This window comes from Orbicella franksi, chromosome 6 (genome assembly GCF_964199315.1).
Source record: "Orbicella franksi chromosome 6, jaOrbFran1.1, whole genome shotgun sequence".
Taxonomy (NCBI): domain Eukaryota; kingdom Metazoa; phylum Cnidaria; class Anthozoa; order Scleractinia; family Merulinidae; genus Orbicella; species Orbicella franksi.
Genome location: NC_138150.1, coordinates 16,524,624 through 16,540,283, shown reverse-complemented (window position 1 = coordinate 16,540,283; position 15,660 = coordinate 16,524,624). Strand labels below are relative to the sequence as shown.

Below are 15,660 nucleotides of genomic sequence, written 5' to 3'. Positions count from 1 at the left end.
TACTTCACCGAGCCTTGGCTAATTTCGTTCCTGTAGCTATTCTAGGGCGACACAAGACGGGGCCATTTACAACAGTTTCTTTCAGTGGCGTATTAGGAACGTGGAGCGGCCTGGTCCCCGAGGGGAGGTGGGGGGTTCACTCTCCTACCCAGTCTCCACCTTCTAACTTTTTGGGAAATACTAGTACTTTTGGTAGCTCGAGGGAAGGTGCCTATTGGAGAAGAGGCCCGTATCATCTGCGATGAAGCGCTTTTTTTATTTTCTTGACATTGAAAGCATCGGAAACACGCCTCTGATTCGAGTAACACAGGAGGTCTACGGGGACCGGTTGTCAGAAAGGGGGACGGTTGGCCGTGTATTGCCAAAAAAATACTAATACTATCAAATACTATCAACAGTGTCTGTTGTGTAGACAAGGAAGTGGAATATTGTAATTTATTTGGCGAAATTATTTTATCTGTATATCCCGCTTGCCGAGCGTTCCCGGTCCCCCACCCACCCTTCCCTCATGTCTCGCTTCAAAACGCTTCTGCGCCGCTGACAAAGTTTTGTTGTGTTTGTCGGCTCAGATCATTGTTTTTCTTCAACTGTCCATTCACACATTTCTAGGATATTTCCTTAAGTGTCTGCTTTCCGATCACTTGCATATTAGTGTGTTTTCGTAGCGTTGTATGCACTTTAAGCAATATCAGGTGTTGCTTAACTCATACAGGAACGATTGTGGTTTTTTCAGCGGATGCAACACGGCGTGAGTCCTGGAACTCGCGATATAGGTAGTGTGATTTTTTTTCGTTCACACTTCGCTTTATATAGCCCCTTCAGAGGAACACAAATGGAATAACCGAAAAATTGTTCTTCTTCCATGTCAGACTAGTGTCGTGAAAGACGATTTAGCACTTATTATTATGAGTGAGAGGATTTGACAGAATTATTGACCTCGCGTGCGTCTGAAACTTAGCATAAACATTTGTGAAGCAGCCTTGCATATATCAAATGGCAAAAGATTGACAGCGACGAAGACTATGGTGGACTCTAAGTTTCTCGTGGTGACAACGCTTTGCTATGTGGGGATTTTCGGCGTGATTTTCATCGTTTGTTGTTGCGCTTGGACGCGGCACTTGAGGAAAGAGGGTCGAGGTTATTCTTCGAGACTTCGAAACAATCCAAACAGAAGACCTCATCGGCCACAACTGCCGGAGTACCCACATGTTACACCTTCGACACCGATTTATGCACACCGAGGCAACCAGTTCGCAGAAGAGAATTTCCAAGACGGGAACACTTACTTTCCAGTCGGTCAAAGACCGCAGCATGTTCAACGAAATAACTTGTACCCAATGGCAGGTCATTACCCAATGTTTGCATACCCACGGGGAAACTTACTTCCCACAAGCGTGACAACTAATGTGGATGTAACTCTGGAACTGAACAGTATGACATACGGAGAAACAAGTCAGGGTGGGTTTTCGGGCGAAGATTTTAGTGACGCCACAAGTTCAAGGTTTGATGGCGGTGAGAGTGCTTTTACAGAAAATTTGGAAGAAAAGTGCCACGACCTAACGCCCAGGACTATTTCGCCTTCTGTCGAGGGACAACATGACGAAAACGAAGCTGAAAGCGACGACTCTAGTCAAGTCCGTCACCTCAAAGAAGTAACCATTTAAAGTCTTTAAAAGGATTGAAATTGGTGTTGAAGAATTTTGCTCTGGGGAATGCAAAATAATATCGAACGAATGAGAAGAAACGTTATATGGTAAAATATAGAAAGTCAAGAAATCGTTGCGTCAAACAAGTTTTTTTGAAAGGGAAATAACTTTATTTCTTCCTGAATGGCCACCCACTGGTTCAAATTGGATTATACAAATGAGGAAAAAGGTAGCATTATTTTACCAAGTGGATGATCACAGTTTATTTGTCATCGTTCATTAGCATATCCTGTTCTTTCTTGTTCCTTTGGGTTAGCGTTTTTCCCAGCTGTGCCACGGAAGCTTATTGCAGCTTTAAATGTTTGGTTAGCATAACTTGAATTGAGAATTAAAGTCTTAGTTAGTGGTAAGCTGTAAGTTATTCAAAGCTTATACTCAGTCAGACACAGACAGACAGTAACAAGCTTCTTGGTTTGATTGGATGGTAAGTTTACTATCTGTGGAGATTACTGGATGAAAATCCACAATCCATACAGATTTAATAACTCTGAAATCCATGGCTGAAAAACAGAACTGATGGAGGTCATGCAAACAAAAAAATTCTTCCTTAAAAAGAATTTTTTTATCTTCACAGTTTTTTTTGAATGATCTTTTTCTTTGGTATCATTTTGACTTCAATTCAATTTAAAATGATAATTTAATGTAAAGTTGTCAACTGATAATGACATATAGACACCTGCTGTTAGTATCAACAGAATGACAACAGAAATCACAACAGGCCCACCAGTTGAATGAATAATTCATCACAGACGAAACAACAGATAAAAAATCTATTCTTATCTTACACACATTTTTTTTGACAAGTAATTTTAAAATTGTGCTATTTTGGAAGAGAGATTTGGAGAATAAGTAAAAAAAAATCTTTTATTATTATTAGGCAACTTTCTTTTTTTGCAGCATCAAATTTTTTAATTTAAGGAAATCTCAAAAAATGTTGAAATTTTATGCTTTGGCAATTTTGTGTTATAAGGTATAAGAGCAAAATAAGATGAAAAATTCATCATAGAAAAAGAGGCTGTTGTTAAATTATACAAATTATCAGTTTTACCACTGCCAAAATAAAATTTTCCACTATAAAATAAAATTTGATTGTTATTAAATTTAATAAAACAACTCTTCTTGTTAAAATTCCATACAGTTAATTTGTTTGCACACTTATTTTAAAACTCATTAACTCCCAAGACACAAAGTTCTAAATGGTAAATACAGGGTAAATATAACCCTGAAATTTTATTTTTCAAAATGTTAAAAAAACAAATACCACAGAAAGTACAATACTATTTCGCTAATTTTGCAAGGTCACACAAAATAATAGTTTTTTTTCTGTGAAAAAATTAGAAACACCTTATCCAATATATAAACAGTACCAGATATATGTACATTTGAATGGTCACATACCAGAGTTTCCTCCTCTGATAGAACAAATACCTAAACTTAAGTGCCAAAGATAGACTTAAGACTTAACTTTACTCTGATGTTACAATATGTAATGTTCTTGTCCAATATGCTACATTGATCTATTTTTTCATTATTTTTTGTTGTAACCCAGAAATGAAAATACAAGTTTTGTTCATAGAAAGAAACTACTATCAGTAACTGTTATTGTTATAGTTTTATTTGACTAATGGAAGATGACTGCAGTAAAGAGAAACACATAAAAATGAAATAAAATATTGCTGGCTTTCCTTGTCATGTAAAACTCTGTTTTGCCCTCCTTTTGGGGTGAGGGGGACTCCACTTCAAGAAAAATTGGGTGAGGGTGTGCAGCCCCCTTCCCAAAACCCTTACCCTATTTATGACCAAAATCTGCAATTTTCAATACCCTATTTATGGCCTGACCCTAAATCAATACCCTGTTTTAGACCTGCCTTATACTTAGTTCCCTAATCAGACTGATGTTAAAGGCATCGTGAAGGGCTTTTGTTGATCCGTCTTATCAATAATGATTAAAAAGTAACTTCTTTTAAAAAACATGCCCAATTCAAGACTAGACTGCAAAAACCAGACCCTATTAATTTTATGATCAAGATGGCTAAAATCGATACCCTATTTATAACCAAAACAGCTGAAGAAGCATACCCTTTGGAGCTGCACATACCTATATAGCACATATAAGGGAGTACCCCCCCCCCCCCCCGGGAGGAGACCTAACTGGTCAGGAATATTCTCAAGAGTACTCCTGGGATGATGTGAAGGTCCTATCCCTAACTCCTCTGTAACAAAGTTAAATGCTATATCCCAGACTACTGGGGTGCAAAGCTGACCCCACCCAGTGAGGCACCAAACAACAGAGCATTCAGCTCTAATAAAGCAACAGCTTCAAGGCACAAACTTTGCACTGTATTAGTTCGTCACTGGTATATAAATTAAGGGAAGTTGACCTGTGTACTGAAGTAAATTCTTTCACTGACTGTACGATTCTTAAAGTTTGTTCATGCTTCAATTCATTGCCTTCTTGATTCAAACCATTAATAGTCTGTGTGATTTCATTTGAATGGACATATTGCAAGATTTCATCAAGATTCAGAAAGGTCGAGCCAATACATTTGCATTACCCAACCTAATGAAATTCTACATGGTATGTCATGTTTCTGTGCCTGGCTGTAACTTTTGAGTCAGAGATAATGAAAGCTACTGAGAAGAAAGTTTCAGCTGGGGCTGTTCATTTTAAAATTTTCCCATATTGCAGTGTCAGTGTGGGCACTTAACTTGTGCTGACAAGTGGAAGCCATCAGCATTAACTTGAGGGCTTCTTGACACAGCGTTTTGTTAGTAACAATATGACACTATTTGTTATCAGTCACTTCCTTTCCATTTTCAGGTCAGCTGCTACTAGCTCTTTCCCTGTTCTTGCTTTCGATTTTCCTGCATAGTGTTCTTGTCTTTTTTATCTTCTTGTGCATTATTATCCTTTCGTTCACTCCATAAGACATAATCAGGCCTGCAAAGGTACCGTCTTACTGTACGACAATCAAGACATGTCACTACAATGTGTCTCTCTCTCTTCCCTAAGAGAACAATAGAAGTTTGCACAAGGTCACTTTCAAATTATGACAGTTGCTCAAAGTTCACCCCAAGCTGTGTTTAACTCCTTTCAGAGCTTTGGCTCTTTCAATCCAATTGCAAATGGTCATTCTTTGCTATCTTGTGACTTTGTTGATGGGTAAAATTAGAGATCCGTGTTGACAGGTTTCAAAGAAGTGGATGATAGTGTGTAAAGCAAAATTAATGCATGGCTGTGTTGGTTACAAATTATAATGGAATGTCAGTTCTTCAAATTAATTTCATCCAAGATCCCAAGACAGTATTAACAAGGGCCCCAGTGATAAGGGTTTCATTAAGGCTCTGGCACCAGGCAAATCATCCAGCTGTAAGGATGATTTTGCTTGCCTGGTTTGACCATCTAGAGGAATGTTTTTCTTATAAAGAATTTCTGTTTCAAAAGTTTTCCCACCTGAGAAAACCAGTTGCCCCCCTGCTGAAAACATTAAATAAATGAAACCCCCGTGGAGGGAAAGAGAAGACATAGTAGACCAAGTGAGAGAGGAGAACCGCAGAGAAGGAACGCAGAGCCTTGGATTTTACATGGTGGAGCCAAGGAAGCAGTTGTTGCATGAGAGTAGCATGGTGAAGAAGGACATCTGAAGCAAAAATATTGAATTCCAGGAGGTCATGGCAAAAATGTGAAAAGTGAAGTTCTTCAAAGCTGTTCATTCTCAGAAACTTTCCCAGCTGGTCAACATTGGCACTTCAAAGCCAGTTTTATTAGTTTACTACATCATGCCCGTTCTACCTTCCTTTCACTACATTTTTCAATTCTGCTCTATTCCAGTGAGGTAGAGAAATAAAAGAATAATAAAATAAAATACAAAAAAAATACTATGAAGGCTAAGGGTGATATGAGCTAGACAGTTTGTTAGCCAGGATACTTGTAATGTCATTACTTACTTCTTACTCTGACTCTAGCAGTGACTCCTGGTATAAGCAGAGCATGACAGTGTTTGCAAGTGGTTCTTTTAATGCTTGGGTCCCTGAAAAAAGAAAGAAGATTAAGTAGCATCTACAAAACAATCCTTATTTATCACCATGTCCTGTGATTAAGTAACATTCTGATTTTTCTTATTATTTAATCATGTGAGGCCAAAGGGCCAAAAATGTGAGTGTAAGGCCAAAGGTGTGAGGGTTATGATTTTGCAATCCCAAGAGCCTACTTGCTTACTTGCACAAGAAAATTGTTCACACAACCATCATGAATACTCCACTATCACCGACCCTCTTCTCCTGCCCCCCCAAAAGAAATATGCACCCCACCCATACCTTCATCAGGCTGTGCAAGTCACATTTCCCTAGTATATAAGTTGATCCATTAAATGAATTAATTTATAGATCTTTCATGGATGTTAATAGTCTTGCTACTTACAATTTAAATACAACTTTCTCTGCCACTGTTTTCATCGTGCTTGCATAAAATCTTGACATTTCGATATTTTCTGGATTGATAGCTAGAACTGCATGAGATGCCTGTATCAAAGATTAATAATACAAGATAAGATCTGAATCGATTTAAAATTCTTACTTGAGCTCAAAATTATCACAAAACATCTTTTATTCTTTTTACCTACCTGGTGCAAGAAATTTAGCTTTTGACATGATTCTTGATTCTCTGGAGTGGCCGATTTGTTCTTGCGACCCATAGTGACAATATTAGGGCAAAATCATAGGGTAATATTAGAAGTTTTCAATCGACAATGTACTACAGTTTCTGACGAAATTATTGCAAATAACTAAACAATCTTCTTTGCTAACACGAACCGAAGGGACTGGGCCTGCTATATATATATCCGCTGACATATTGGGGTCTCAAAAATGGAAACGTGCGTGAAGAAGTGGCCGCTGCCGGTTTTCACAAAATGAGAGAGATACGATGAGTTGTTGTCTTCTATTATGCCGTAAGTGTTGATTCTACCATGAGATGTAGCAGCATAAACGATCCATTAAGGCATTATGTTATTTTTAGGGGCCTGTTCTTGGAACCGAGCTGCGGACATTTTCCGGCATGTGTCCGCGTCTAGCATCTCTAACAAACCATGCCGTCGTTGGTTGCATCAATATAAAGTTAGATTAGCGAGAGTGACAACTAAAGAACGTCTTTTGAGTGATTCTTATGGCCAGCGAAAAAGTACCAGCGCTTGTCAAAGCAAGGTGGGTTTGTGTTCGTTAAAGTTACGTTAATCGTTTGCAACTTAATATAATCAAGCTTATAAAGGTCTGATTAAAGCTTATGTAAGACTGAGCTCGATATGTCTTATATTTCAATAATTAACCTGCATTGCTGGGTTTCCTTATCAAAAACGATAAACTTTTTCGTGGCTATCTCGAGCGACTATTTGCAACTTTGCCTCCTGGTTACATAATACATATGCTAATTAGCTGTGCCCGCAGTGACACTTAAGAATTGCAGTCATGTCAAAGGCTTTGTATGATTGTATGATATTCTAGACAAAGAAATTGGGCAAAAGGGGAAAACTCTGTGGCCTAGGATACCAGCATTTATTTCAAGTGTAGTGTATATTTCAAATCAACCTTGGGTAAGCGAGTAGTTCTCCTTCTGGGATCTCTAAAATGAACTGTAATTGCTTTAATCTGTGAGGTAACTAAAGCAGTTAGCACACTGCATTTCCCCCCCTCCCTCTCCCCCGGAGGGTACTCCCTGGAGGTGTGCGGCCCGTTTCCTAAAACCCTTATCCTATTTATGACCAAAATCTGCGATATTCCCTGCCCTATTTTATATGACCTGACCAAAAATTTGAAACCCTACTTATGACCTGACCCTTAATTAGACCTGCATTATAATTAGTTCCTAAGTTCAGACCAATGTCAAATTACCGCAAACATAATTTGTAAAGGGTTTTTGTTGATTTTCTTTTCGATAATGATGAAAAAGTGGCTTCTTCTTAAAAACATGCCAAAATCAAGGCTAGAGTGCAAAAACCACACCCTATTTATTACCAAAATGTTCAAAATCAGCTAAAATCTATACCCTATTTATGACCAAAACAGCTGAAAAACCATACCCTTTGGGGCCGCACATACCTATATAGCCCATATAAGGGAGTACCCCCTCCCACTGGGTTTTCTCCCTACTGTCTGACTGGCTCTTTGCAAAGATAATAACTTAGTTTTGTTTCTTGTTTTATATTGGTTGCTGTTTTAATCTAGTGGTCTAAAATGACAACAAATGTGGTTGACACTCAATTAAACATGGGGTCTGTGTGGCTGAGGTTTATAAACAAATACCCCTAGTGATGAATCAAGTAAACAATAGTTAATATCATCATGGTGCCATACCTAATCTTTCCCAAACTGCATGATACAATAACATGCAAGTTATCTTTCTCATTGTGGAAGAGTAAAGTACGATGTTCAGAATACCAGTGAGTGGTAATGTTGTGTGTTCATTCCAGCCAAAGTCAACCTCCACTGTAGTGATCGGGAAGACAGTTAGCAATGTAGAGGAACAGGAAAATGTTGCTGCAAAGAATGAGGACACTGAAGAGGAATGGGTGGAGCAGAAGACTAACTTGAAAAAATTACCACAACAGTATATGCAACTGTCAAAGATCAGACTAACAGGTATGTTTAGGTTAAGTTTTATTTCAAAATACTGTCAATTTTACCTCATGGGGGTATTGAAAATCGGCATTTAAGGGAAGTGTCATCACATACATGTGAGATGTGCTTGTGTGATTTTTCTCTCTTTGCAAAACATTCATCATCACTGTCGCCTTGTGTAATCTTCTTCTACCACAAATTTCCCATTTCTAGCTACCTATTAATAGTGCCCTGACTCTTGAGGTTGTTTGGTATAATTATTTTTATGTCATTGCACAGAGACTTGTGATGTTCACCCAATGATTTTTATTGAAGTTTTAAAGTACTCTAAATTTGTTAAAAAATATTCTGTTCAAATTGTTCAAAGATCAAAGCTGTTTATTTAAGAGTAGATACATATCTTTCTCATGTACAGGTCTAGTGGTGATCACAGAGATGGCTGGTTATGCTATAGCACCAGGGGCCATGCATCTTAGTACATTTTTGTGGGCAGGGCTTGGAACTGGCCTGTGCTCATCTTCTGCTAATGCTTTTAATCAGGTGTGTGCATGGACCTCTACTTTGAGGGTCAAACATTGATCTTAGAATTTTATGTGAATAGACCAATTTCAATATATTAAAATTCAGCCTAACACAACAGACCTCAGCACGAGGCTCTGTGGAACAAACCCCACAAACTCTATAGTTATTCCCGAGAGTCTCATACAGGTCTACTGTTTTAGACTGAATTTTAATATATCGAAATTGGTCTATTCCATGTTTCACTAGGGCACGACTTTCTGTAACCACACAATACCCATGTTTTCAATAGTTAGCCAATCAGGGAAATTATGCAAATTTGTTTGACTGGCTGTCTCCTCTCATGTACCACTTTTGGGTTAGTACATGCTCAAAGGGTGTACAACCCATTGCACAACCTTCATCCCTAGTATCAGGAACCATACACAAGCCAATTGGTTGAATACTGTACTGCTTTGACAATAACCTCTTTATGCCAAAACAAATTGTTTGCTGTTTAAGTCTGGGATTTATAGTAGTTTTGAAGATTCAAAGGCTACAACTGAAGTTATTTTCTCTTTGTTACCCATATAATTTACAGATTTCCAACTAGCTTGTGTCTGTGTCTGAGAATTGCTCAAAGTTCTTAGTGGTTACCAGTTATGTTCTTTTCTTTCAAATTGTACTGTCCATGAATTCTTGTTTCTAGTGGTTAGAGGTGCCTTTTGACTCTCAGATGAGTCGTACTCAAAACCGTGTTCTTGTCAGGGCTCGTCTCAGGTAGGCAGTATTATATGTAACTCACTTACATGTAGGATGTGTAATTTAACTTAATTCTTGGTTTCTCTTATTTAATGCCTAAGTAGATAACGAGTTCGAGTTTCAGTTGTACGATAGTTGATGCAGGTGAACTATCTATCACACATAGAAACTGAGACCGAATATTCTAATTGTTTTTAGTACAAATCTAGTTGTTCAAAACTTTATCTAAATCCACTTCACAGACACTTTGAAATTGCTTGCAAAGAAGTGGCTGCCATTTTGTTGACAACCATGCAATGCTTAGTTTCCCATTATCTACAACAGAATAGATAGTGAGTAGCGTAGCCAATAAGAGGATTACATTTGCAATAGAATGCTGGTTAATTGAAGCATTTTGAACTTCAGGTTCCCTTTAACAGTTAACTTAAAGTGCACCTAACCCCCAATTTTTTTTTTGCTAGAACGAATCTACTTATTATTTGAAATAGTTCTGCAAAAAAATTTTTGGATTCTGTTAAATCCTCGATTTTCTGTGCCACGATGAAATCTCGAAAATAGCTCCAAAACACCGCCATTTTGTTTCACGACCGAGTTTGAGGAGAATGGGTCCAGCGGCTCTTGTGACGTCTACCCAGGAAGGTTGGATATCTCATTTCCTCTCATTTCCTTCAGGATGGTGCAATACACATTCGAAAAGTGCACAGAAACGCCTTCCAGAGGTGCTATCGGCTGTTGCAGCAATATTCCAGATTTAAAGAAAGTTATACTGTACAATTTACCGACGATCGATCAGCTAATGGTGCAATAAAGACGTAAACGATGGTTGATTTTGTCGAACCGAAACAAGCGAACTGAATCTGTGAGAACCATTGAAGAACTCTCACTGGAATTTGTTCCGCAGACTTTCGAACGCTATTTTCATAAATTTTCTGCTTAAAGCTAACCAGCAATTTGTAGAAATACCACCGACAACCTATATCTTCCAATCCCGCAGTATTTATAACATAACCGGCAAAGTTGTGTGATCCGGTCATGATCAAGAAGCGTTATACTGATACGTAAATAGATCGCAACTGTACGCCGCTAACCAACACTTATTTCTCTTTCGATTTAGATGAAAGTCGAAGATTAATCCTCTAGAATTACATGATAACAAAATTGTTAGACTCACAGAGTTTTTCAAAGGTTTGGAAATCAGCAGTGCGACAAAGATTCTGTGCAATAGCGTCGAAAATATGACCATGTAACATTATCTGCGGACCGCTTAGGGAACACATCCTTTTCGCTTATCCGACGAATTTCACTGCAAACCTTGAGAACAATTTACATTGGTTATTTGGAGTTACGACTTAAAACGTGTGACAATGTGAAATCGGTAATTGTATGAAATGTTTCCTTCCGCCTTGCTTCCCGCAGCTTCAAAAATACAGGTCCAAACAATATGATTTTCAATCAATCGAAGCCAATGTTTTGGAGGTCATCGAGTCTCGAAAACTGCAACACGTATGTCGCTCTTATATACATGAAGCATTCAACTAAAAGTAAAACACAAACTGGATTTAACAGAACCTTGACAAAATTCATTCTCAGTAAGGACAAATGTAAATGGGCTATAAACACGCGTGGGAATCTTATGTTTAGTTGACGAAATTACCATCCAAAGCAGTCCTTGAGTTTTCTTTCCTGCTGTTCGTTTGCCTGCTCCTACACTTCGTATCTAGCTTTCCATTCCTAATATACAAGCAGCTCGTCCGCAAAGACGTCTTCCCCGTCGTCGCTTGAAATATTGTAAATTGCTCTCAAAGCTCTAAGCAGTGAGTTCACAGTTGTCGAACGTGCTCGATCGAAGTTTATTTCGGAGCCTTCCGAATCGAAACTTAACTCTGACTCCAGTGACGAAAAAGAAATGATTCTGAGACAAAACTTGGACGTTTTAGTCCCAAAATACATCGGAACGATTAGTTTTGCATTCTATTTTCTCGAGCAAATACAGTGAGTTGACTGAGGCGCTATTGTGTTTGGTTCCTGGGTAGACGTCATCGGGTACCGCCGCCCCAGACTCCCTAAAAGGCGGTCGTGAAACACTTAATCGCGACTTTGAAAGGGCATAGAAAATCGAGGATTCAACCAAATTCAAAAATTTCTTTGCCCAAATGCCTCAAATAAAGTCTAGATTTGTTTTAGCGGAAAAAAAATTTTGGGGTTAGGTGCACTTTAAACCTATCTCTATTCCTGGTTGGAGAGAGGGACCGTGAGAGTCAAGTATGTTGCCTAAGAATACAAGGCAGTTACTCAGGCATGCACTTGGGGGTTGTTTATTAATTTTGTAATGTGACAGAAAGGATTTGTGTAGAAAATTGATACAAATGCTGTCATAAAACCCTTAAAACATTGCCCCAATTTGGTCATACATTTTTTTTAGCCATTTATTAATTTAAAATATTGTCTTTGTTTTTTTTCCCTAGCCCTCTTCATGTAGTATTGTTTGGTGCAACAACTGGTGTATTAGGCCTGTCTGTGCTGTTTACTCAAGTGAATGGATTAACTGCAGCTCTTGGTTAGTACCATGCTTTATACAAATAACAGCTGTCAACATTAAACTCTCCAACTAAGCCATATTGGTTAACACATTGTGCTAGAATCATTTTAGTTTGACAAGCTCTGCCGTTACTCAACTCTGGCATAATTTCACCTCAGACTTGTGCTGAAACCCCATGTCATTATCCTTCAGTGGCATGATTTTGATTCAACCATCTTGTTACATGTGAGCTGAACTTGTTTCATACATGTTCTTGTTAATTTTTGATACCAACTTAGTGAGGTTCACTTTTAAATTCAAATTTTACATTACGGTCTGTGACGAGTTGCTTACCATTAGTGTTGATCAAGCCCTGATTTTGTATTGAATTTGTTACTTGCAGTTTTGGGTTTATTTTAGACTCAGCTAAACTGAAGCATTTGAACGGCATTGCATTTCAGGTGCTGCCACTCTCCTTCTTTATACTTCTGTCTACACTCCTATGAAACGTCTAAGTATATTGAACACATGGGTGGGGTCCGTAGTTGGAGCACTGCCCCCGTTGATGGGTTGGGCTGCCTGTACTGGTGGATTGGATGCTGGTGGACTGGTACTGGCAGGGATTTTGTACTCTTGGCAATTTCCACATTTTAATGCACTCAGTTGGAACCTCAGGGCTGATTATTCAAGAGGTAATTAATGACATTATTTCCCATAATAAAGAGTCTAACTTTATCTGGATTTTGGTACTTGTAGATAAGTAACAATGTCTTTATTGTAACTGTGTACAGTCATAGACTGGTTATACAGTTGTGAGGGCCCAAGCTGGGCACATTGTGGGCGTATAATGGAGTTGTCTGCATTACAGTGGTAGAGATTGTTAGTATCAATATAATTATTCTGGTTTGTCTAGGACTAAGTGAACTACTCAGAATATTCACATAAGGTGTCCATAAGGAGAGGTTTGACTGTTTTGGAGAGGTTTAGCACTCTCTATTATTAAACATAGATCTGCACCATAGACTGTGAGAAGCATGGCCCCATTCAAGCATTTGTATGCCCCCCTCCTACATGTACCTTCATCAATCTATAGTAGGCTTTTGGTATAAAAGCAAAATCAATATCATTTACTTGTGTCTTCTGTACCCCTGCAGCTGGTTATCGAATGATGTGTGTCACAAATGCACCACTCTGTCGACGGGTAACACTCAGGCACTGTTTGGCACTGGTTGGTCTAACAACACTCTTGCCAGTATGCGATGTTACAACATGGTGGCTAGCTTTGACCTCTTTGCCACTTAATGTATGGCACACTTACTTGGGTTATCAATTTTATAAGGACTCAGACTCAAGATCCGCACGGAAACTGTTTCGTTTTAGCCTGCTCTATCTACCAATTCTCATGCTCATGATAATGTTTCATAAGAAACCAAGAACAGAACAAGAGGAGACTGTGGTTCAAGTGACATGAGCCACAGTTGCTCTTAGCAAACCTATTTCATGAAGTTTCAAGCGGTGAATTTGGTGAATGATAGTCTGGATATTTGGCCATGGTTCTCGATTGGTTGGTTAACTTGGTAATATGGAAAGCAATAACTTGTGTTCTGCCCAGAAGCATTGCAGTGTGAACACCAGTTAACACTGACGCCATGAACATCATGTGTGGGAAACTTTAGGTCTTGCATGTGTTGTTAGACTTCAAGAACACTGCTTACTTGATATCAGAGAGAGCGGTTTTCAGTTGAATGTCATAAAACCGAAACCAAACCAATTAATTACCAATAGCCCAATTTTGATATATTAAAATTCAGCCTAGAACGATAGACCTCGGTATGAGGCTGCAGGGAATAAACCCCACAAACTCTGTATTTATTCCGTGGAGCCTTGTGCTGAGGTCTGTTGTTTTAGGCTGAATTTTAATATATCGAAATTCGTCTGTTAGACTACCCACCTAAATCTCAAACCAAAGTAATAACGAAACTGGTGAAAGTAATTGCCTGATTGCTATTGACACTCAATTTAAAACTGCTCTAATGCCCAAAGAACCTAAATAACATCTTCATATTGTAACCTTCGAGTTTGCAAATTTAAACAATGCTCATAATTTACATTGCTGTTGTAATTGATTATTCATACACTACAGTAACTGCATTTTATTGCGTAGAAAAAAAAATGGGAAGATTGGCATTTTGAAAGGCAGAATTTTACATGTTAAATACTGGTTATTAATATATTGCCATCTTCTTACATTGTAATAAATTTTAAGATGTAAAGTTGAACATCTGGAAACTCTTGAGAGTTTATGGAGTGATTGTTTGAATTCCACACAATGAAGATTGAAAATGTTACAAAATGTTAAAAATTCATTATTTTATTTCACATATTTGTGGACATTACTCAGTCTGTGAATGTACATATTTACAAAACAGATAGTCATATTAACTCTGTTTAACCTTAATATTGATTTTAGGAAATGCTTTTATACATGGACATTAGAGCGATCTGTTTATAATTCACTGTATTTTTGTGTCAATGTCATCATCATCATCATCATATAGTAATACTTCTTTCTAGTGCCGCAGGGAGTATACAAAAGATTTCTTAAAGTATGATGAAAGCAAACAAAGGAATCAAAAATATAGTTTACCTATTCATTCCTTTACATACTTTCATCCAACTTACCTCTTTTGTGTCCTCCCTGTGGTTGTACTATAAAATTTGTGTGAACACATGTATAGAGAATTTGCAACTTGACATCAGGGCTATTTAGTGTCTATATGGCATACAGGCAAAACAATACTGAGGATTTGCTCAGAAAGGCATTTGTTCCTCAATACGGTACGGGTACTTTTAATTAAGCCTGTTCATACATCTGTACATCTTTTCAATATCCCATGTCTCTATGGTTACTAGAACTCTTAAGTTGATATTGCCCCAAAGTGCGAGAATGGGAACAGCAAAGCTAGTCTTTGTAGTCAGAGTTCCTGTACCTGTTCCTGAGTTTTCTGCATTGTGGCAGCACAAACATTGGGGTAAGCACTGTTTTTTCTTCCTACAGTAGGATGGTCTTGGGGCAGGCTTCCATAGAAGATTTTGAAAAATGAAACTGTTTGAAAATACACAAGAAATACTCACTTGCAATATTACTATTGTCTCATTTGTTGGCATGAATCTCACACTTGGCACCTGAGGTTTGAAACCTCCACTTTGGAGTAAGTCCTTCATTTTGAATTCTTCTGGGCCGGGTTGTTCGAAAGCCGGTTAACGTTAACCCAGGATTAAAAGTTAACCGAAGTATTAATTTTTCTTGGATATAATAAAAATGTTTTTCACTGCATATGATTTTTATAGTTTGAGATTATTCAAATTCAACATTAAAGGACAAGCAATATAAACAGAAAACATCACCGAAGAGTTACAAAACTCAAGTGAAAATTCTCATTAATCCTGAGTTAGCAATCGGGCTTTGAACAACCGAGCCCCTGAAGTTTAACAAGTATTTCACCTAAACTTTGAAAAACAAAGTGTACTAGATTTTTCTTGTCTCATCAAGTTATAGAAAAT

General features: G+C 38.0%; 3 protein-coding genes across 3 annotated transcripts; 2 read left to right on the top strand and 1 right to left on the bottom strand.

Annotated features, from left to right (window-relative positions):
• Positions 1-615: 615 nt before the first annotated feature.
• Positions 616-2,807, top strand: LOC145491044 (uncharacterized). The gene is made up of 2 exons (XM_081470184.1): positions 616-773; positions 870-2,807. The coding sequence occupies exon 2, from the start codon at positions 1,023-1,025 to the stop codon at positions 1,662-1,664; it is 642 nt and encodes a 213-aa protein (XP_081326310.1). The 5' UTR covers positions 616-773; positions 870-1,022; the 3' UTR covers positions 1,665-2,807.
• Positions 2,808-2,905: 98 nt separating this feature from the next.
• Positions 2,906-6,494, bottom strand: LOC145491056 (ribonuclease P protein subunit p21-like). The gene is made up of 4 exons (XM_081470202.1): positions 6,329-6,494; positions 6,127-6,227; positions 5,655-5,737; positions 2,906-4,714 (listed from the first exon to the last, which is right to left on the bottom strand). Exons 1-4 carry the CDS (start codon positions 6,398-6,400, stop codon positions 4,539-4,541), a joined length of 432 nt encoding a protein of 143 aa, XP_081326328.1. The 5' UTR covers positions 6,401-6,494; the 3' UTR covers positions 2,906-4,538.
• An 84-nt stretch (positions 6,495-6,578) lies between these two features.
• LOC145491025 (protoheme IX farnesyltransferase, mitochondrial-like) lies at positions 6,579-14,607 on the top strand. Its single transcript, XM_081470163.1, has 8 exons — positions 6,579-6,655; positions 6,724-6,908; positions 8,171-8,339; positions 8,734-8,858; positions 9,526-9,596; positions 12,044-12,135; positions 12,558-12,788; positions 13,251-14,607. The coding sequence occupies exons 1-8, from the start codon at positions 6,631-6,633 to the stop codon at positions 13,565-13,567; spliced, it is 1,215 nt and encodes a 404-aa protein (XP_081326289.1). The 5' UTR covers positions 6,579-6,630; the 3' UTR covers positions 13,568-14,607.
• Positions 14,608-15,660: the final 1,053 nt, after the last annotated feature.

What these genes read in the sequence shown, in the direction of transcription:
- LOC145491044 (XM_081470184.1), top strand. Translation starts at nt 1,023, where the DNA reads ATGGTGGACTCTAAGTTTCTCGTGGTGACAACGCTTTGCTATGTGGGG.
- LOC145491056 (XM_081470202.1), bottom strand. Translation starts at nt 6,400, where the DNA reads ATGGGTCGCAAGAACAAATCGGCCACTCCAGAGAATCAAGAATCATGT. An exon ending in GAGAAAGTTGTATTTAAATT is followed by an intron (nt 5,738 to 6,126) that starts GTAAGTAGCAAG and finishes TTCTTTTTTCAG; the next exon opens with GGACCCAAGCATTAAAAGAA. An exon ending in TGCTAGAGTCAGAGTAAGAA is followed by an intron (nt 4,715 to 5,654) that starts GTAAGTAATGAC and finishes TTGTTCTCTTAG; the next exon opens with GGAAGAGAGAGAGACACATT.
- LOC145491025 (XM_081470163.1), top strand. Translation starts at nt 6,631, where the DNA reads ATGAGTTGTTGTCTTCTATTATGCC. An exon ending in TTGTTGTCTTCTATTATGCC is followed by an intron (nt 6,656 to 6,723) that starts GTAAGTGTTGAT and finishes TGTTATTTTTAG; the next exon opens with GGGCCTGTTCTTGGAACCGA. An exon ending in CTGCTAATGCTTTTAATCAG is followed by an intron (nt 8,859 to 9,525) that starts GTGTGTGCATGG and finishes TCTTGTTTCTAG; the next exon opens with TGGTTAGAGGTGCCTTTTGA.